Source organism: Poecilia mexicana, unplaced genomic scaffold (genome assembly GCF_051168715.1).
Source record: "Poecilia mexicana isolate PSO_F unplaced genomic scaffold, ASM5116871v1 scaffold_11, whole genome shotgun sequence".
In the NCBI taxonomy this organism is placed as follows: Eukaryota; Metazoa; Chordata; class Actinopteri; order Cyprinodontiformes; family Poeciliidae; genus Poecilia; species Poecilia mexicana.
Window position 1 is genome coordinate 17901874 of NW_028263380.1, and position 21328 is coordinate 17923201.

At 38.3% G+C, this 21328-nt stretch overlaps 2 protein-coding genes across 3 annotated transcripts; both read left to right on the top strand.

The window, feature by feature from the left end:
• Positions 1-797: 797 nt before the first annotated feature.
• LOC106924975 (uncharacterized) lies at positions 798-7634 on the top strand. The gene is made up of 10 exons (XM_014998964.2): positions 798-908; positions 2036-2219; positions 3235-3344; positions 3457-4287; positions 4594-4740; positions 5017-5218; positions 5328-5401; positions 6562-6752; positions 6833-6955; positions 7055-7634. The coding sequence occupies exons 2-9, from the start codon at positions 2050-2052 to the stop codon at positions 6917-6919; spliced, it is 1812 nt and encodes a 603-aa protein (XP_014854450.2). The 5' UTR covers positions 798-908; positions 2036-2049; the 3' UTR covers positions 6920-6955; positions 7055-7634.
• A 1072-nt stretch (positions 7635-8706) lies between these two features.
• On the top strand, positions 8707-21325 carry clk2a (CDC-like kinase 2a). Of its 2 annotated transcripts, none has more exons than XM_014998965.2 (13): positions 8707-8882; positions 12013-12200; positions 13111-13423; positions 14485-14575; positions 15334-15400; positions 16081-16197; positions 16458-16624; positions 18049-18143; positions 18299-18428; positions 18820-18902; positions 19157-19236; positions 19754-19844; positions 19974-21325. In XM_014998965.2, exons 2-13 carry the CDS (start codon positions 12013-12015, stop codon positions 20160-20162), a joined length of 1611 nt encoding a protein of 536 aa, XP_014854451.1. In that variant the 5' UTR covers positions 8707-8882; the 3' UTR covers positions 20163-21325. The 2 variants fall into 2 exon arrangements, with proteins under 2 accessions (XP_014854451.1, XP_014854452.1); XM_014998966.2 differs by having other exon boundaries at positions 13144-13423.
• Positions 21326-21328: the final 3 nt, after the last annotated feature.

Genomic DNA, 21328 nt, shown 5'->3' on the forward strand with positions numbered 1-21328 from the left:
GGGAATAAAGATGTTTTCAGATTTGAATTTCTTTATTTTCAGATCAAACTATTCATGATCGAGCCAGTCTACTTCAGTGTTCAAAAATAAATTTGACAGGACGTCAAATTTCACCTTAAACCCCAGAGTTTTTGTAAACATCAACAAGCTTCTGTCAGCTTCCCAGGTTCTTGTACTTTATTTAAATTTGACACCCAATCACGTCCAGGTGTAGCATCCAACTCAAACAATGATCCACAGATGAAATAAAATTGGTTAATAAGTTACGGAGCAACCCAAAACTTATGTTGTATTTTGGGGGTCTCAAACATGCATCATGACATTCTGGGATATGAATACAACAGGATAAACTTTGGCAATGATCCTGACCCCAAACTCCTTTAAAACATAATGCACTATGCTTAAAAGTCTTATCTAAAATAACAAGGCTGCAACAAATGCCAATAAGGCTAGAAATGAATTAAAAATAAAGGAGATGCAACTAAATATGAGAGGAATTGATGGTTTTGCTAAGTTTAGACTAAAATGAGAAATTAAAAGAAAAAAAACAAATGAAAGTGTAAGTTATTGTAGTGTTTTTACTGACCAAAATTACCAAAAGAAAATGAATATTGTACTCCTTGCAAAATAACTCAAATATAGTTTTAAGGCTTTCATTATTATTACATTACCGTTAAAATTCCATACATACTCATGTACAGTAGGTGGCGGTATGCACCTTAAAGTTGCTTGCGATCCGCCATTATACAAAAGAAGAAGAACATTCCGTACCAGGTGGTGGCGCCACATCATCACTTGCCATCCAAAAGTGCTAGTTTTACTCCCCGAAGAAGAAGAAGCGGGAGAAGAAGAAGAAGAAAGAGCAAGAGAGGAAGTTGCAGTTGACTTGTTGAAAAACATTTTTACTGGTAAGATGTGCACTTTGATGAAACTTATTAACATGACGTAACTGTAGACATATGTTTGTATGGGTAGCGATTTAAATAGTTTCAGGCTAGATGTAAAATTTGGTTCACGAAATGTTAGAAGCTGTACGCTCACGTAAAAAAATATTTTTCTCAATAGAAGGTTTCGATAGAGATATACAGATGGTCAGACAGTTATTTACCATCTGAGCATCTGATAAGGCAATGTTTTCTTTGTTTCGTCGACAACATCCCTCATTTACGATACAACAGCAATCGACTCGCTTTGATTGGTTGGAGAGGTTTGGGGGATTGGCTTTGTGAGATAATATACTTAATTTCAGCCCAAATTACATTTTATTAGATGTTAATTAGAATAGAATAGAAATATCATTCATTGTTAAGAAATCCAGGGGTCGCATCATAAAGTTAAGTGCATATGTACACAAAGGTAAACAGTTTAAAAAGGTAACAGAAATGTGTCTTTTGTCTCCTACTTCTTGCACTGGAGCACTCTTGAGTTGGAGCCGGCCTATGGAAAGCGCTCAGGGTTATACATGCATGTTATTTTTGTGAAAGAAATGACTTTTTTTTTTTTTTTTTTTTTTGCAAAAACGTCATTTCTGACAAACTGGAACTCAACATTAATTTTATACCTTGTAACCCAATGTCAAATACTTTACAACCTCTTCTGTGTTTTCTCCCTGGATTATCCTGTGTTTAGCTTTGTCTGCCTTCCTATCGACTTTTTCCTTTGTGACAATATCCACACAGGATGACTCTGCCACCATCGTGTTTCACTGTGTGGTCGGCACTTTCAGGGAAGTGGAGGTTTACGGTTGTATTTATTCTGAGACTAAATAACATGCCGGTGGATTCTACTTACTAATGAAGTGACTTCAGAAGGTATTTGGGTAGACTTGATTACACGTAAATCAGGATAAATGCAAGTAAATACCGTACTTCTACAACTTTCATTTGTTAAATGATGAGAATAATGAAGAACAATTCAGTTTAACAGTTATGCACAATGTTGCGTTTGAACCCGATAAGATGGACAGGGAGGGAAACAGGAAGCTGTGTGGAACACATGTTTACCTCACTTCTGTTCTGTACTTGTGATCCTTGAGTTGTTGCAGTGCGGATGGAGAGAAAAGAAATAGAGATAAGCAAAGAAGAGCTCCAAAGCTTGATCAGAGATGAGGTTCACAAACCCAGGCTGTCCACCGCTGGCACTATTATGAAATACCGGCTGCTGCAGTCTCTACTAGAAAGAAGGCAAACACTGGCAACCAGATTTTTAAAGCTCTGTCAGTAAGTATTGTCAGTCTATGTCTTACTCATATTGTTGCCATATTCTTGCACTCTTAAAAGACAGGTTCTCGCAGAGACGTCGACGACATTTTTCATCCTGAATAAATTATAAAACGTTTTTGGTTCTTGGCTAATTTGTTGCATCTTGGGAAACAAATTAAAATTTCATTTCATTTTCTGGGGACACAAACTTGGTGACAAAGCTGATTCTGAAGTGATGAGTGCTTCTCTCATCCTCTTCTCCCTTGTTTAGGAATTTTTTTTTTTTTTTTACTTATTGTTAGATTTATATCATAGTTGGACCTTTCTGGTGTGTCTCTGATGCATCCTAATTTAATTTTTTTTAACAATTTTACTTAACCATTATCTTACCTTGCAAGTTGTTTTAGACCAAATTCTCGTTTCCAACGAGGACCTGTTAGGAAAACATCACATAAAACAATGTCATGAGAAGACAAACAAAAAATACAACCATATTCATACTGACTAAATTTACTATGTACACATGATAAATCAACAGTTTTTAAAAACGGGTACATTAATCATGTACTATAAATTTTACTGAACTGATTAAGGTTAACATACTGATGTTTAGTGTTTTTTGCAAGTTGAATTTTGATTGATGAAAGGGGAGGGGAGCTATTTGGAGATAAAAAAACAAGAATCTATAGTAGTGAAAATAAAACTGTAGCTGTTTTGCTCTTCAAGTTTGGTTTCTCCTGAGTGGAGCATTATCTTCCACATGTTTACTGTGATCTGGTTTGTGGCAATTTGGAGTCTGTATTCAGGAAAAAAATGTGAATATAGAAGATATAATCTAATTTAATATGATGGATATTTTATGCTAGAAATGTGATCAACTTTTAAGGGTGTTTAGACATTTTATGCACACTCAATATTCATTAGAAAACATTATCTGAGCCAACTAGAGACTCTTCACTTCTTAAAAACTATATTCAGGGTGTAATTTCCTGCACTCTTTGTTTTGTTCATTTTATTTTCTGTTATATTGTAGGTCTGTTGTGATATTTGAGAACACTGTGAAGGAACTGTACTCTCTGTTGGGATGGGAGTTCACCGACTTGGATTCCGACAGTGAGGACAGTGAAGAACCCACGAGCTGCAGTAAGAGAGAAATCAGTCGCCTCATAAATTGAAACAATTGAGATTGAAACTGGGATTTGAATCCCACTGATTTGCATTTTCTTCTTCTTTTTTTATTTTTTTTATTTTTTAGGGCGTACTTTACCATTTGTGTTTGTTTCTTCGGGGGATCGTATTTGCAGACCTTCAGCTTCCAGGGACTCGACTTCACAGTCACCAGTGTCAGAACTTGAAGAACGTCAGGAGGAAATTGATAGTCAAAAAAGCCTCAGTGTCGCTTTAGAAAAAGAAGCTGTGGTGGTTTTGAGTAAACTTACAGATTCTGAGATTTCTGCTGCTATCCCGCCTCTTTTGTCCGACTCTGACAGCGATAACGAGGATAATTTAAGCTCTTCGGAGTCAGATGCTCAGTGGGAACCAGAGAAAGAGACGAGTGAATCAGACTGTTCACTCTCAGATTTTAGTGTTGGATCCAAAAAGAAAAGAAAAATTAATAAAAACGGACCAAAACATACAAAGCTCAATCCGGCTTCCAAAAGAAGCAGAATGTCTTCACCAGAGACCAGGAGGGGCAAGAGATCAACGACTACTGTCAAAAAACCATCCAAAACATCGCCAATAACAACACAGCCGTCCAAAACATCGACAACAGCAACACAGCCGTCCAAAACATCGACAACAGCAACACAGCCGTCCAAAACATCGACAACAGCAACACAGCCGTCCAAAACATCGACAACAGCAACACAGCCGTCCAAAACATCGACAACAGCAACACAGCCGTCCAAAACATCGACAACAGCAACACAGCCGTCCAAAACATCGACAACAGCAACACAGCCGTCCAAAACATCGACAACAGCAACACAGCCGTCCAAAACGCCGGTGTCAGCAAAAGAGTCGTCCAAAACAATCAGTGCTAAGGCTGTGGTCAAAACACTCACACCACCTGCAGAGACAAAAAGTAAGCCAGGAGCTGATCACTCATATCATTTTATTATATTTTATATTAAATTTATTACTGATTAAAATAGTTTATTTTGCATGCTCAGCATTATTGCATAACACTAAGGAAGAAAATTGTACATGTTATCTTTATAATCTGTTTTCTACATGTAGAAGTCCTTAACCTTTACAGGATTTTCTAAGGTTGCTTCCGACACATTGTTGGTGCAGAAGACGTAACCATTCTCCTACATTCCCATAATCTTCTCATATCTTAGATTTACTAGTAACATTTTGTGCTTTTTTTTTTTTGCATTTACTGCAGACTCCTCTGCCAGCCAGCAGTCCTCTAAAAAGACCGTTGCTCCTCCAAGCGTGCCCAAAGGAGAAATCGAAGTGAACATGAACGTTTTGGCGAGGAAGCAACATTTGTGCTGGCAACGAGGGAAAGTTGCAGAAATAATAACAAAAGGCAAGACTTTATGGCTTTTATGCATGTCCAGCCTCCCCCCCCAAAAAAACGGGTTAAAAAACAGATCTGATGAGTTGGAGCTGAGTTCGCTCACTTGAAAATATAATTTTCTCTGTTGTGGGAAACTTTATGTTTAAATTTAAGACTCCTTGACTTCTTCTTCTGACATATTTTGGACAGAAGAAGAAATTGGCTCTTCTTTCCCAAACAGGTTTGTCCAAAGCAGCTTTAATTTGAGCCTCTTTAAGTGTATTGCTGTGTTTCTTCTCATTTCAGAAGGTGGAAAGGTGAAATACAAGGTCAATTTTGAGGAGAAGGGTAAAATCCTTGTGTCCGGTCACCACCTCGCCTTTGACAACATGCCAAAGTTGGACGAGCTTTCTATAGGCTGTCGCGTGGTGGTCAAGATTTCTAACGAGAAAGTGGTGTACAAGCCCGGCATAATGGCTGAGCTCCCTAGCCGAAAAAATCGCATGAGGTTCGAATCTTTCACTGAACTTAAACCTTTATATAAAGCTAATTTCTTCTACTTTAAAGTGAACATAATTTCCTTCACCCATCTGATGAAAATGTGTGGTCTTTTCTAGGTTCCTGGTGTATATTGATGACCACACTCCCATGTATGTTGGCCTGCCTTTTCTTCATCTGGTGTACAGACCATGTAAGTTTGTGTTAAGCAAGTTAATAACTTATTGGCAAAAGATACTAAATAAAATTTTAGAAGTGTAGGTGCAGAAAAAAAAATCAGCTTTGTAATTCCCACTCCTGAGTATTTTGAATCAATTCAAAACAAATCTATTTTAAAATGCGCTTCAGTTGTGCATGTTTGCGGCTCCTATTTGTGAGTATCCCTCGCATCTTCTCGCCCACTGTGTGTTATTTTGAATTATTCTTTGATATATATATATATATATATATATATATATATATATATATATATATATATATATATATATATATATATATATATATAATTTTTTTTATTTAAGAAAAAGACATGCAACTAACCTAATACTGGTAATTTAAGTTAAATAATTTCATGGACAAACCTCTTTTTTGTTTAAATGTGAACTGAGTGTGGAACCTCATAGAATTGTTTTTAAATAAATGTTCTATTTGTTTTACAGTCTTTTCCTCCTGTTGGTGAACTAAATTAAACTGAATCTCAAGACAGTTGGGATAGAAAAATTGGTTTCTGAATTAGAAATAGTTTCTGGATCAAATCGTTACCAATCGACTCACTATACGGTGAAAGATTCACATTTCTACTTTGAATTGATTTAAAATTTTGATCCAATTATACCTGAACAAAGTACAAAAGCTCCTCATGTCAATGAACTTTAAAATAAAAAAAAGAGAAATCTACTGTTTTCCATATTATAATCCATATTATATATGAGTCCAGAAAAAAAATGAAGTTGTGGCTGCATTTTATTTTCCGAAATCAACATCTTATAATACTGGAAGTTAAAACTTATAATATGGGGAAAATGTGTTGTTCTGCTGGTACATTATTTCACTTATAGCTAGTACTTTTTCATCAATATTAAGGAATTACTGACTTAAAACAAGATCCTATTTCTTGCTGAAAAGTTATTTGTACTAGAAACTAGACCAAAGTGCTTGATAAAGTTTTGTTTTTATAGTGCAAAATGAAATATTGTTACGATACCATTTCCAAATCCAACTGAATATCAAAATCGTGTGCCGATCTTAAAGTATAACTCACATGAGACCCTGAAATTATTCGCTTTCTTGTACACAGCATCATTCGCCTTACCATCACAAAAACTGTGAATCTTTTTTTCCCTTTTTTGACAGTGGACAATCCTTTAGACGACATTCCTGATGAAATTCACAGGAACTTCATGAAGGAGTATCTGCAAGACTGGCCTTACCCACCGCAGACCCAGTACAAAGTTGGACAGGCTATAAAGGCTGACTATAAAGGTGTCATGCAGAAGTGTGAGATCATCGCTGTTGACTGCAGCTTGGTTGAGGTCATTTTTGAGGTTAGTTGACGTTTATTAAGTACTTTTGATCATTTTTTTCCTTTTGAGCGCAAGATGTTTCTGTTCATTTCCATCTTCAGAGTGATAAACACAAGGAGTGGCTCTACAGAGGCTCGCTACGCCTGGAACATATGGTCATTATGAGGCACAGCATGTTCAAGAAGTAGGCTGTGGAATCGGCGCAGAAACCTCGTTAGTCACTGGTAAAATTATTTATTTTAGATCATTCAAACTTAGGAATTGATCGCAATGATATAGTACAATAATCCGGATTCTGTTACTCGTTTTGTTTTGCTCTGTAGGATCATTAAAATCAACACATTAGGTTGTCTGGAAAGGTGGATGGCATACTTCCTGCTGGCGCTCCCGGCTCCTGGTGGAAACGCTGCAGTGGTTTTCCAAAATTCCTCTGGCATTATGTGACTTTGGCTGTTCCACTTGCAGCTTTTCTTGAGTCATCCGAGAGTTTGGACCATTGAGGAAGCTAAATTTACATTAAGCTAATACATTTTTGAAACCACATTGTCAAAGTGACACAACTGCGTCTGTAGATTGGAATAGTATTATCGATTTTCTGAATGTTCTACCTCGTTAAAATGGCCGAGGACTCGTAATTTCTCTCAAAGACAGTTATGTCTATTCAATTGCAAATGCTTTTTTTTTTTTGCATACTTGTGTGGTCTGTATTGTTAAATAAAAACCGTCTTGTTTTTTGTGTAGTACAAGGACTTTCTGTAAAAAGTGTTCAACCCCTTGGATGTTTTATCTGTTATTGTTTTAACAAATCAATCCAAATCTGCCATTTTTCACAAGAAATTATTTCTTTATTGTCAAAGTGAACATTTCTACGAAATGATTATAATAAAAATATTTTACATAGAATGAGTGATTTCATAAATATTCACCCCCCTTAAAGTGACTGACCTAAATCAATAGAGGTCCAGCCAGTTGACACTAACAGTCTCAGTAAGTGGAATGGAGATCAGGGCAGAGCAGTGAATGAATCCCAAGTGACTTGCATAAAAACTGCTAGGTGTGGAAAGTCCATTCAATGGTTATTAAAGGAGTATTCCTGGCTACATGGAGACTAAAGAACACTCCAAATAAATCAGAGAAAAGGTTATTGACGAGTGTAAGTTAAGGGACGGATACAAAACAATCTCTAAAGCACCAAATATACCCTGTAAGTCAGTTAAATTCATCAGTAACTACTGTGAGGAACATGATGCCATTATACACTGACTGCAAGAAGGAGACTTACGACTACAGTTGAAGGAGTTGCAATACTCTGTACAACATCTGTTGCCTGAGTTGTTCACCATTTAAAGCTTTATGGGAGAGTGGCACTGAGAAAGCTACTGTTAAAGAAAACCCATAAGACTTGACTAGAATTTGCCAAATTATTTGAGGGAGACTCCATAGTCAAGTGGAAGATAGTTCTTTGATCCGATGAGATCAAAGGCGAACCACCTAGCCATAATTACAGTTATATTTTAAGAAAAACCATACAAACAGTGAAGTATGGGAGAGGCAGCATCATGGTGTTTGGCTGTGTTGAAGCAAGAGGAACTGGTGCACTTCATAAAATGAATTTCCATGAGGAAAGAACATAATGAGGCAATATCTCAAGACATAAGCCAGAAAACTGAAGCTTGGATGCAAAAGGGTCTTCAAGTTACCCCAGCTCTGTCAGGAGGAATGGGGCAGAATTTCAGCAAAGCAGTGTTAGAAGCGTGTGAAAGGATAAAGACAATGCAACCAAATATTGTGGAACTGTTTGCAAACTTCTGATTTTGAATGCATTAGTAAAGAAATCTCTGGCATATCACCTCTCATTATTGTGGCATTTTGCAAACAAGTATTATTTTTGTTCATTCTGTCCGACCTAAAACTAGATATGTTTTTTTTCAAACCTTATTTGTAGCTTATATTTGAACAGTACTGTGTCTGAGCGCAGGGAGGCGTTACAGCCTTACCAGTTTGAACCAGAACTTGCTTTGCTGTACTGAACGTTGGCAACGCGATAGCAAAGTAGCGCTTAACATCGGGCCAGCAACAAGATAGTGGAGAAACCCAAACGCCACCACGGATTTTTTATGGGACAAACGCACTGGCCTCGCTGCGAAAACGGTTAATACCTATTTTTAATCTTCTTCTAGCCTGTTTCACACCAGTTAAACCGCCGCTAGCATATCCGCTAGCATTAGTTGCTGTGGAGCTAAGATGGCGGTGAAATTATTTACATTAGCTAGTGGCTAGTATAGCACCTAGGCTGCTGCTGCTTCGCTCTATAAACCAGCTTATGTTTTGTGTTTATGTTTTATATTATGGTTCTTGCGTATATTATTAGCAACAAATTGAATTTTTATAAAATTGAAGTGAAATGTCGTGGTTGGAGTGTGGTACGGCAAACACATAGGTTGTAAGCTCTTGTTATTTTTATGAGCCAGGGTTTCGAAAATGAAACCCATTTCATTAAAGATGTCCACATAAATATGTGTTAAAATATCAAATCGACACATTGGGGATATGTTTCCTCCTTACACTTGTATAAAGCTATGAAGTTTTCAAAAAATATATATATATATTTGAAACATGCAGCGGGGTTATATATACATGCATTTTTGCATGTGTCCACATATTTGCGAGTCTAGCTCCAACATGCCTCCCCAGCAGCTGCTATTTTTGCTCCAGGGCTCTCTGCTTCCACTTGGTAGAGGTTGCAGTGCAGACGGGTGCGTGGGTTTGCTGTGAGATGTGATTATGTCCAAGACAAAAATAATATTTAGGGTATTATTCTACACACTAAACTTTCAACATGAGGAACGTTTTTGTATTGTTTTGAGTAATACCTTGGTGTTTCGATCGACGTCTTGTTGACAGTAGAGTCCTATGAACAAAGTGTGTAATGACAGTTTTCCATCCGGTTTAATTTGATAATATAATCTGCAACCTCTCAGGGCCGCATCTAGAAAGTTCTCCAATGGGGGCCCTCAAGCCATCTTGGAAAACGTCACCAACAGTATTTAAGGATTTTTATCCAGCGATCAGTTAGTGGTGCACAATATTAGGAAAAAATGACATTTTGATGTTATTATTATTAAATATTGGTTGTGACAGTGTTGAAGCTCTTACATTGTTTTCTCCACACTTTATAAGCTTTGTGTTCAAGTTTGGGAATAAAACACTTTGAAAGTCCATCCAAGCAGCCAAAAGTCATTGGCAAGCAGATATTTCCTTCCCGGCATCTGAAATATTGTACCAAATATTGGATACAAGCAGTCATTTGCAACTGTGGTATTACAATGACATTGTTACCATACATGAGCGATGAGAGGCCAGGACTGAGTGCCCCTCCATCTAGTTAGAAATGCAGCATGTGCATGTATTGTAAATAAATGAATAGTGATACCCAGTGACTTATCTTCTTCTGTTTTGCATATTCATGAAGGCATTATTGTTTTGGCTGGATTGGTTTTGTCAATAGGAATTGTGGGTCAGTTGATTCCCACCCATGGCCATCTTGTAAACAGTGTACTTAAACTATGGGATACTAGTTTATTTTTCTTGGTTTTACGGTAATTTAATCAATTATAGATGTAATTATAAATCTGTTTTCTGAAGATTTTCTGCTTGAGAATAGAAATAGCTAGAGGTGTGCCGATCGATCGGTCACCGATCATAATCGGGCCGATTTTCGTGAAAAAGTGCATGATCGGTGATCGGCGATCATTGGCTCTTGTTGCCGATACCGATCATCTCATTTCCCAGCCTGCCTGTGCAGCTGGTCTCCTCTTTCCTTCACTCTGCGCAAACGCGCAGCAACAAATCCTAAGCGATGTGGAACTATAACGCACTGAGTGAATGGGGAAGTTTGCGTGTTGCGGCGGAAAATTGAAGCACGTCAAAATGCATCAACACAACGAAGCTAATAAGACATAAAAACAATGATATACTTGACGGAGTTTGGCTACATCGAGGCTCACTGCAGTAAAAAAGACATACGGAGGATCAGACAGCAGGTAAAGCAGCGCACAGCTACAAACACTCACCCGGATTAGCATGACGGTCAGAAAGCTAAACAAATAACCCGCAAAATTATTTAAGTCTTCGAGCTGCGATGTAAGACGCTGGTTCTGCTCTCGCTGTTGAACCGCTGCTACGCTACAGGTAGTAATATTTCACAGACGGAGCGCCGCTTCTGCTCCACCTGGTAGTGACTCTCACACCGAATCTCTGCTTAAAGCTGCAGCATCTAACCTAAAAAAATACATTTTACATATGTATTAAAACTTTCGCTGTCCTAACATGAGACAGATAATCTCTAAAAAAAATAATCGATCTCCTCCTGATCTGCATAATTACTCCGCTCAGTCAGAAACAGCCAATCAGAGCTAGCAGTAATCAGCTAGCCGCCATGCTATCAGGAAGTTTTCATTCAGTAACTCTGGATTGTTTATTGTAATGGAACCTGTTTTTGCCTTTGAATGTTAAGTTTTATACTTGAATTTTTTTGGCAATGTTGAGAGGTTTTATTTTGGCTCTTTGCATTATTTAGCCTTTTCAGAGCCTTCATATGTTATCAGTCTGTTAAAGATAGTAAAGATAATTTGCACAATGCCTGTTTTGTTTAGTTTTCTTCTTGAAAAAAGTTATTAAAAACAAGTTTTTGTCTAAATTAAGGTGAATTCATGGTTCCTTTTTCCACATAATGTAACCGGTAGTGTTTATGATAAAAAAATAAATAAAATAATAATAATAATTATGTGATCGGTATCGGTGTATCGGCCCTCATGGGTGATCGGTATCGGTATCGGCAGGAAAAAACCTAATCGGCACATCCCTAGAAATAGCCCATGTTGTCCCTAAATGGAGAAACTCAAGTTTTAATAATTATGACCTTGTTTCCAGATATCTGCCTAGTTTGAACCAGTTGACTTTTATGAAATTTGACAGATTATGAACCTGAAATTAAAAGTAAAGAACCCCATGTACACATTTACTCGACATCAACAGCTCTCAAAGCAGCACCTAGCGACACGTGTTGTTTTTAATTAAAATGCGAGTATGAATACACCAAAACTGTAAATGTAGGAAAGGGGCGAAAAGTCCAGCAACCCTCAACGATCTAATATTAGATCTCAGATGCTGACATTAAATAATGTATCTCAGTGCAATCTTGGCTTCATATTGTTATCAGTGATTTTTATTTTTATTTTTTTTTACCTTAAAATACTTTTTCTTTCCATCAACTCCATAGATGCCTCACAATAGACGATACACATCTTCAGACAGAGATAGTCGAACCAGCTATCCAGACAGATACAGAGACAGAGGACGAAGACATCGACACAGACGGACACCCACTAACTCCACCAGTAGTGACAGAGATCGAGACAGAAGGGGACGAGGGCACCGACAAGAAGGAAGCTATCTACGCTCAAGGAGGTACGAGCTGCATCGTGGAAAACGTGTTCAGTGTGTTCTGCTGTAAAGGAGGAGTGAGACGGTGACCAGAATCGCTCGGTTTCACCTTCGACCGGCCCTGAGTGCGATCGGAAATCAGAAACGCGATCTTAATTTTGATCAGCAGCGCGTCGGGGTGATAACAAGACTCCTTGTGGGAACAGAACTAAACTACTTTCGGTATCAGTGGGTGATTTAAAAATGCTAGAGGAACTGCACAATGTGCAAAAAGCGGCTGGAGGGGAAGCCATTTTAAAGCCGGCATATCGATTGTTCCTTAAACTGTAACTTTATTTACAGCAAAGTTATTTAATGTTTCTGTAAATAACTTTATGGCAAATTAAAGTCATTTTACAGCAACTTTGCTGGAAATAATTTTACAGCAAAATTATTTTGTTTTGTCCTTTGAAGAGTCCAGATTTATGGGAATATTTTTGAAATCTTAGTTATTTTAAGGTTCTGTTTACTTTACAGGGAATATACAGAGGGAAGTATAGCTTTACTTCTTCTAACTGTGCTAATGCTAATATAAACAGTTAGAAATGCCAAGTTTTAGTAATGTTCTGAGATTTTTGTGAAATCCTACTTAACTGCAGAGCTGTGTAACACAGACTGCTCTCTGTAGACGGGGTTACCTCCTCTGGTTAAAACTAAATAATTAATTATGACAGGCTTTTTTTAAAAGTTAAAAAAACTTACATGAATCTTTTAACAATGTAGCATGTGTAAAGACTTTATTTGTTTATGGAGAAAGTAAAATAATCTAATGTTGGTTCCTGAAGAGAACAGAATTGTAATCTGGAAGTCAGTGTGTTGCTTAATTTGTGATTGGTGAATCTTGTGTTTAACAGCATGAGCTTCTGTTTTTTGTTTTTTTTCCTTCTGTTTTTAGAACACAGCATTTTGTCTGTGTGTCTCTGTGCAGCCGCAGCTATGACAATCGCTCAGCAGAACACCGGCCGTTCGACAGAAGATACTATGAGGGGTACAGACGGTTGGACCAGAGCCGTGAGCGGGACAGGGACAGGGAGCCGCACGGAGCAGCCGAAGGCTATTATCCTCGAGATTTCTCCCCGAACATGTACGACTACCGACACGGCCGCGAGAGAGAGCGTGAGCGGGACGACTCGTACCGGCGGAAGGGCAGCAGGCGTAAGCACAAACGAAGGCGGCGTAGAACCAGGTCCTATAGCCCCTCGTCCTCGGTGAGTACGACTCGCTTTAGCTCCTCTACCTTTCCCTCCAGCTCTAGTTCCTTTCTGCTCTGTCTCTGTCTGTCTTTCTCTAATCATTTTTTCTTGACAGCACATGGACTTGGTAAGTATTACATTCTTTATGATTTGTTTTATTTACTCGGTTTTTGCTACTACAGGTTACTTTGTTAATTTCTTTTCTTTTCTTTTCTCTTTTTTTTGGAAGAGCATTTTCATTTTTGGTTAAATTTCTGTGAGGAATAGTTCAATTTCCCTTTCACATCCATATGCACTTTTGAACTCAGATTTTATTCTCTGATTACTCCATCCTTATTATTTTATTTATGCTAAATATTGAAAACGTATATAAAATGTTAAAACTATGTTTTTTTTTATTCTAGTTGCTTTTGGGAATATTAGAATAACACGTTTTGGCTATTATTAGAATTTAATTAAACAAATCCTGTAAAAAAAAATGAAAATGTTCTGCCAAGGACAATGTGAAATTTAGATTTTAATAGTTTGATTTATTGATATTACTCTTTTTTTTCTGTCTTTTCTTTTGTGGATAAATCAGACCTGATGATAAGAATGTAGTTTGAGTTGGGGGGGGGATAGAATCTGCTCTAGTGAAATGTTAGGATTGTTTTTAAAAATGTTTCCATGCTGTTTAATCTGAAATCTGCCCCAGATGTTATGCATCGGGTTTTTATCACTGTCTTGTCTTGGTGTTTTTGAGTTGATGAATGGATATGCAGGTTGCTTCCTTGTTTTGTAAGCAACTCTGGTTTAAACTTAGAGGGTGGGGAAGAGGAGCAGAGGACAACATGTGATCTTTGACTTGTTCCCTTGCACTATATCCCTATCGTTTTTATATTACTCCTACACGTGGTGTCAAACGTGAATCGCCCCATGACCACGAAACCCACCTACAACCACAACAACTACCACCACCACCTCCACCCTCTTCCTCCCTCTTCATCCACCTGTGCCGCCTGATGCCCCGGCTGCCTCTGAAATGCCCCCTTCGGCCTTGCTCTGACCTGCTGATGGCGGTTCGGGTGTGAAAACAGCGGAGCGGCAGTCGGACACGAGCACTGAGTGTGAGGGACGACGAGGAAGGGCACCTGATCTGTCGGAGTGGGGACGTCCTGCAAGAGAGATGTACTCACTGCCACTACTCTATCGTAACCCTTCTGCATATGAGTATTATCATAGAGCATTTACATGACATGGAAGTGCCTGATGATGATGCCTTGCTAGAATGCTCTCCGCTCTAGCTGAAGCAGCAGGGTGGACTGCTAATTGTCAATGAATTTTTTTTAGGGGGATATATAGAAGGATTTTAAGCTGTGGAGCATCTTTTTGTGTTTCACAGGTTATTTGATTTTGAAGCCAATTTGTAGCTGTTTTGTTTCTGTTTTGATTTAGCTTATAATAAGTTACGGAGTCTAGATCTGTAACCTAAGTTTTTCTTCGCTGCAACTGTTTATTTATTTATTTATTTATAGTGGAGAACTTAAACGGGACATCTGCATTTAGAAATGATACTTTCAAAAAGTTTTGTAGAAGTAATTTTGTTTAGAAGTACTTTCAGAAGAGTATTTTGATCTTATTTTAAATGTTAGCCTTTTTTTTTTCCTAAACAGAAGCCAACACAATCTAAAAAAAAAAAGATGTCCTTTGACCTTCAGTAGCTGCAAATTGGTCACTAAAGCTCCTGTTATATAAAACAGATGTTCCCGTATTTTAATCAGATTCAACAGGCAGCTGTTGTAGGAAGGGGATGGACGCTAGCACAGATTCGCCTGTCTGCACTTTAACGTGACGTTTCCCTCCCTGTGTCCACATGTCTAACACTGTCGCTCTCTCTTTTTCCACTTCCCCGTGTCTTTTCCTTTTCTGTCTTCATTGTGTTGCAGACGAGGTTGTCAGCACTTTGGGGGAAGGCACCTTTGGGAGGGTGATGCGCTGCATTGACCATCGCAGGTGGGTTTTTCCCCTGTAATTAGGAAATAAAACAGCTTTTAGTCTCTGCTACTGAGTTATTTATTCAGTTTTAGTTTTATAAGGCAATTTAGGAAAGAGCGTAGACATAAAAATGTTTCTACATCATGCCTTTCACTTAAAAGTCTTGAAAGTGCCCCCTAAAAGGTTTTCACAAACCTGGATTATTTATTTTGACATTTGTGTTACAACATAAGTTTATTGGACAAGCACATAGCTGCTCTAACCTGACCAGGGAAACTGGTCAGAGTGGTTGGGGAGATGGATGAAGCAATGCTGGAAGAAAACCTGAAATGGGACAATTTAAATTCAAAAACACTTTTATTGATCTCAAAGGGAAATTAAATGTTGTAACTCATAAACACACAGAGTTAAAATGGAGTGGTTACGTGCTAGAATGACCTAGTCAAAGTCTACTCGATTATCTGTAGAAAGGCTTGAAAATCGGTGTTCACAAATACTTTGCATTCTTCATTGAGTTCTTTTTTTTAGATTATTGGTCTAAAAAAATGTGCACATCTTTTTCCCTTCTACTTTACAATGAAGCACTAAAGTACCAACAAAATGAACTGGAGATTTTGACAAGAATCTCACAGAGCCGGTTAAATAAGGCACATTTTGATGATTATTATTAATTGCCGTCTTTTTTTTTTTTCTTGCAGGGGAGGAGCCCATATTGCTCTGAAAATCATCAAGAATGTCGAGAAGTACAAGGAAGCAGCTCGACTTGAGATTAACGTTTTAGAGAAGATAAATGAAAAGGATCCTGATAACAGATTGTAAGTGTTCTTCAAGTAAATATGATTTTTTTTTTAACACAAATTTATCTAAATTCTAACAAAACAGCAAGCACAATAATAAAGAAACGTATCATTTGATTACCGGTAGCTTTAACAAACTTGACAGAAGTCAGCCATCTTTAATGGGAACTGTTTTGATGATGTGTAATTCTCAACCTTTTTAAAACTGCTTTATTTTTGCAGTTGTGTGTTGGGGGTGTAACTGATGCATCTCTGGTTTTGTTCTCTTTGCTTTGCAGCTTGTGTGTACAGATGTACGACTGGTTTGACTACCACGGTCATATGTGCATCTCCTTTGAGCTGCTAGCTCTGAGCACTTTCGACTTCCTAAAGGAAAACAACTACCTACCCTACTCAATTGGTCAAGTCAGACACATGGCCTACCAGCTCTGTCTTGCTGTGAAATGTAAGTCACTTTTTTTTTTTGGTCATGAGAATCTTTGACCAGGATTCACACACAGTTCTGGAAACTATGGGAAAAATCATTTCTAGCATTTTTTACAGACTCGGATCTGTGTTTTTCTTTTTAGATGCCATGTATCTCCCTAAATGATACTTTTCTATTTTTCCATGTTTTAGGATGTCAAAACATTTGCTTTTAAAAGATCTGAGCTTTAGACCGGATGTGTGTATTTTTAAAACTGGATTTAGTTTGAAGTAAACAAAGCACTAAAACGCCAGAAGCCTTCCTCTGTGACGTGGTTCATGATTTAGAGAACATAGCCATAATAAAAACTCAACTAAGCACATTATTTATTAGCTCAAAGATCTGGAAAATCTAAAAATGGAAAATGTGTAGGAACTTTGTTTTAAAAAAGCATTATGAATGTAATCTACTTAAATGAGTGATTTTCAACCACTAGTGTACCGTGAGTGATCGTCAGATCGTCAATTTTTTTGAAGGTAGCCATGCCTTCAAAAAATGTGAAGGTACGGTTTATAGTATGGTGCACTCATAGTCCGGAAAATACGGTAATTGGTCTTAAAAGATTTTTTGAAAACTAATTAATTATCTGCAAATAACGCCAGTTTGAGTGTCTCTGCTGTAGTGGTGACTAGCGGCGTAATCATGTAAATTTATTACCACTAGATGGCAGTAGGTACAGAGCATTTTACATTAAAACAAGAGAACTAGTGATGCGTGAATGTTACTACATTCATGCATCACACCACAGTGCTGTGGCCCTGTTCAGGTGTATTTTAGAAGTGGACATGTTAAGTGCAGTTTGAAATAAGAAATGTAAAATATGATAAATTAAATGTTTGTGTTTATTTGATTCCTATTCAAGACACTTTGATAAGAATGACTATATATGTAGATAGGTGGCTACAGAGTATCTTTGTTTACATTTTTGGTTGGTGGTGTGCCTCGTGATTTTTTTCAATTAAAACAATGTGCTCAAAAAAGGTTGAAAAACACTGGCTTAAATTATCATTATTTTTTTAATTCCAGAAAAGTCAGTGAAAGAATCATTAATGTTTCTGTCTGTATGTAAGTGGATAAATATTGGTGATAATTGGTGGAACAATTTTTCTAAATGCATTATCTAAATGGACCTTAATTATTAACTGATTAAAGGGCAACAGTTTATATTTTAGAGTTTTTTCATGCATGCAAATTGTTTATGCTTTTACTCTATGTATTTTTATCTGAGTGTTTTTTAACATTGGTGTTTAAAAAAAGGTAAATGATTTATTATAAACTATACGAATATATGGATGTCAATTGATGTAAGAAGAAGAGGGACTGTTATACAAAATGATAACATTATAATGCTTTTTAGATTTGAGATACTGAATAAGCCGTCCTCCCCCCCTTTTTTCCTGTAGTTCTTCATGATAATAAACTGACACACACAGATCTGAAGCCAGAAAACATCCTGTTTGTCAACTCTGACTTCACGATGACGTATAACGTCGAGAAGGTAAGAGAACACGGTGAACAAGAGCCTGCATGGCATCACATAAATTTAAAGAAAATGTTATTTTAAATATAAGTAGATGTTTTTGTTTTGTGGGGCTCATGTCTATCTTAAGCTTTGTGGGCATCTACTCATTTATTGATTGTCGTGTTTCGCAGAAACGAGAAGAGCGAACCGTCAAAAGCACAGCAGTGCGAGTCGTGGACTTTGGCAGTGCCACTTTTGACCACGAGCACCACAGCACCATCGTGTCGACGAGGCACTACCGTGCCCCCGAGGTGATCTTAGGTGAGCTGATGTAATAGGCGACTGTGTTTACGTGTTTATACGAGACACATACTCAGTGGGAATGCTTTTGGAAATGCACAGACGTGGTGCGACCGAGTTGTTTCCATGTTTGAAGTGAAAACAGATTTGTTTCTTAATAACATAAGAATCACTTAAAATCCCCTCTACAACCTCGATATAGTTTCTCTGTTGAAAGTGAAGTGAAAACCTTAAATAATGAGGCAACATGATGATTCTATTGAGATATTTTGTGGTGGGTTTTTATAAGTTTACTCCTTTCACGAGTTTTACTGCTTGCAGATAAAATGTTGAGTTATTTATGTATTTACAACAATTACTCATTATAATGACACCTGTCTTTAACTTAAATAGCTTTTATTGTTTACTTTAGAACTAGGCTGGAGCCACCCCTGTGATGTCTGGAGTATCGGCTGCATCCTGTTTGAGTACTACTTGGGCTTCACCTTGTTTCAGGTAAACGTTTCATCTTTCCAGCAAACTGATTAATTTCAATGTCCATGACTTTCAGGCGTTCCTTCAGTTTGTAGAAGCAAACAATCTTGTGGATTGTATGAACTAAATTCCAGTCACCCTTAAAGGAATGCACTCTTTGTTTTATTTTTTATTTTTAAAATCAAACAAAACTAAATTATAGTTAAGCATTTTATAGCTTAACTATTCAAATATTTTCCTGAAATGTCATAATTTGTTTGGCGTCTGTCCTCCAGACTCATGACAACAGAGAGCATTTGGCCATGATGGAAAGAATCCTGGGTCCAGTTCCCTCAAGGATGATTCGTAAGACCAGGTGAGAAAAATGGGACGTTTATTTGAGACGTTAAAGGGGCGGCGTCATGTGAAATCAACATTTATTGAGCTTTTCATCATGTCGTCAAAAACATATCCGGACTGTTGCCTTGATTCTGTCGCGCATATTTGAGAAATCCTTTAATCTCCATGGCAACAGCTCCTGCCTCACAGAGCAGCACTCGGCTCCTTCAGACTAGCCAGCAGCAGTTAGCAAACACCTGGCAGAACTGTGCATCAGCTGAGCTCATTATACGAGCTGGTAAAAACGTTGTTGAAGGATTAATAGAGGAGTGATGTGATGACTTCCTGAAAGCGGAGTTTCAGAAAGAGCAGGAGTTTCTAAAGAGACAGAGGCCCAATTTCAGGGTGCTAAATTACAACGTCAAGTGTTGTATTTGCCGTGTGCAGCATTTTTATAGCAACTAAAAATACACAACGCTGCCCCTTTAACGTTCCTGTTGCATGTAGCGTGTTGTCTGCATTCCTAAAGCTGCCCGCACACATTCATCCCTCAGGAAGCAGAAGTATTTCTATCGTGGACGACTAGATTGGGACGAGAGCTCGTCGGCGGGAAAATATGTCAGAGAAAACTGCAAGCCGTTGCGGGTAGGTGGGAGCATTTGCAAAAAAAAAAAAAAAAAAACCCGGTGCGCAGCGTCGAAGTAACGGGGACGTTTGGCGTCGTGTCTGCCCGCTTTCATTGCTCCCCCGTCTGTTTCTCTGCTTCCTCATCAGCGGTACCTGCTGTCCGAAGCGGAGGAGCACCACCAGTTGTTTGACCTGATTGAAAGCATGCTGGAGTACGAGCCGTCCAAGAGGCTGACGCTGTCGGACTCCCTCAAGCACCCTTTCTTCGAGAACAGTGGCACCGGCGAGGCGGCCGGCAGCAAGAACTGGGAGGGCAACCGTGACATCAGCCGGTGACCTTTGCTCTTCACGGACTGACTGACAGGGGAGATCAGCAGCTGAACTGTTGAGTTAACCTTGGACTGGAGGTTCTGGGACAGGAGATAACAGCATGGACACCTTGACTTCCTGCTCCTCCAGCACGACCTTCCCCTGTTCTTTCCCGTCGGCACAAGTGGCATGTTTTATTTTTTTTTGCAGCAGCAGAGAGACCAAAATAAGCAGTACAAGGCTGGAGAGGAGTCGAATCTTTTCTAGTGATCGGCAGCCCAAGAAACAAGGCTGAATAAAATTGAAGGTGAAAGATGTGTACCCAAACAGCCCTCTATGCAGCTTCTGTCTTCCTGTCGACTGGGGAACACCTCTCTTCCCGCCGTCCGAAGAAAATGACACCATCGACACTCTCCGTCTCTAAAACACGATTCAGTTCGGAAGCAGAAATCTCTCCCTGTGCCGAAGTCCGGGAAAAGGGTAAAAAGGAGATAGATGGATAGATAGTTGTATAATCAGTATATCAGCCACAAACTTTCTAATTCTCTAAAAAGAGCAAATATTATACACAGAATATTCACTTTCTTTGGAATCTGGAGCATAAACATGCGTCCCATGTTTTTGTTAACATTGTCGATGAGCCACTGCTTTGCATTCTTTTAATATTTCATGTCTAAAAAAACAAAAAGAAAAAATGAGATTAACCCCTCTAGGAAAGCTGACCCAGTTGGTGGGTCGTTGGACACTCCTCACATCGGCCTCTCTGTAGCCTCACTTATTTACCCGTTTGTTTTGTTATGCATTGTTTTTCTAAGTGTGAGTGCTTATTTTTGTGTGTGTATGCGTGTGTGTGTGTGTGTGTGTGTGTGTGTGTGAGCGAGCATATTGATGTGAATGGGTGATGCGTTCATGTTCAGCTCTACAGTTAAGTTGAGCGTTATTCATGGGGGTCGTTCTCATATAAAACAAAACTGCCTTTTCCACAGTTCATGTGAGAAGTCTCTACATGAGGGTTAAGCACACAGCTCCGATCGGTGGTATTTATTTTGCAGTTCCTAATATAGGTCGTAGTCCACATTATCCTCCTGAATGTGACTTGTTTTTTTGGGGTTTTTTGTATGAAATGAAAGCGTATAATGCTGTATATATGTATTATTGTGTAGAATTAAAGTCTTCTTTGCCAAAGGTTACCA